The 859-nt window shown below is 37.5% G+C and overlaps 1 protein-coding gene across 1 annotated transcript in view; it reads left to right on the forward strand.

Moving 5' to 3' along the window:
- The window catches only part of LOC113810793 (RYamide receptor), a 168287-nt gene extending 167428 nt beyond the window's left edge, over positions 1 to 859 (forward strand). Inside the window, exon 9 of the mRNA XM_070130470.1 lies at positions 588 to 859. Coding sequence (XP_069986571.1) covers positions 588 to 606 — 19 coding nt within the window. The 3' untranslated portion in view covers positions 607 to 859. The remainder of the gene's footprint in view (positions 1 to 587) is intronic.

Consider the following 859-nt stretch of genomic DNA (forward strand, 5'->3'; position numbering starts at 1 on the left):
ATTCCCATTCAGACCTTTCGACATACAGAAAAAATAATGTTCTGTGCAATCCCATTTCGTGACTCGATATAATTCTGTAAAAGTTTGTCAATCCGCAATAAGGATAGAATGTTGCATTCCTCTCTCTGCACCAAAACCTGTTGAAGGATGAGTCAAAAACGGCATCAGTGTCTACGTGTGAACTTCCTAAGAACACACACACACACACACACACACATTCACACACGCATATACACATTCAAAAAAATATCGTGACAATTGCTTTTCTACCGAAGATACTAGCCAATGTTTTACCAAAAAGACTAAGAAGATTACTGAATTATTCCACCAGGAATCTTTGACCATCGTTTGACCATCATTCAGAAAAGTAGACATGAGCCATATCACTGTAGAAGAAAAGGAACACAATCACCTGTTTCTGCACAATGTTCCACTCACACCATTCACGATCAATACATTGCTAAATCATAGATCAAACTCTTTTCGATTTCCTTCCTATGCTTTACATTTCTTCAAAATCCTCTACATCACTGAAAATCGATTTATATATATATATAGACACCTCACTCTACTATTTTCTCTTCCAGGTGCGAACACCGAATGTAGGCGTGTACCTTCAACGTCACTGAATACCCAAGAAGATCTGAAGATGTTTAATCAGTACCATATTTGGGACCGCAAGTATAGAGGGACACCCACGGCACATCGCGTTAGGAGGGAGAAGATTTCCCGCTCCGAATATCACTGTGTACCAACAAAATATCCATGAATAAATGCATACATATTGATGTATTCAAATTATAGGCATATGCATATGTATATATCGACATGTATATGTAAAGGTATTAATGTAAAACAC

Source organism: Penaeus vannamei, chromosome 15 (assembly GCF_042767895.1).
Source record: "Penaeus vannamei isolate JL-2024 chromosome 15, ASM4276789v1, whole genome shotgun sequence".
In the NCBI taxonomy this organism is placed as follows: domain Eukaryota; kingdom Metazoa; phylum Arthropoda; class Malacostraca; order Decapoda; family Penaeidae; genus Penaeus; species Penaeus vannamei.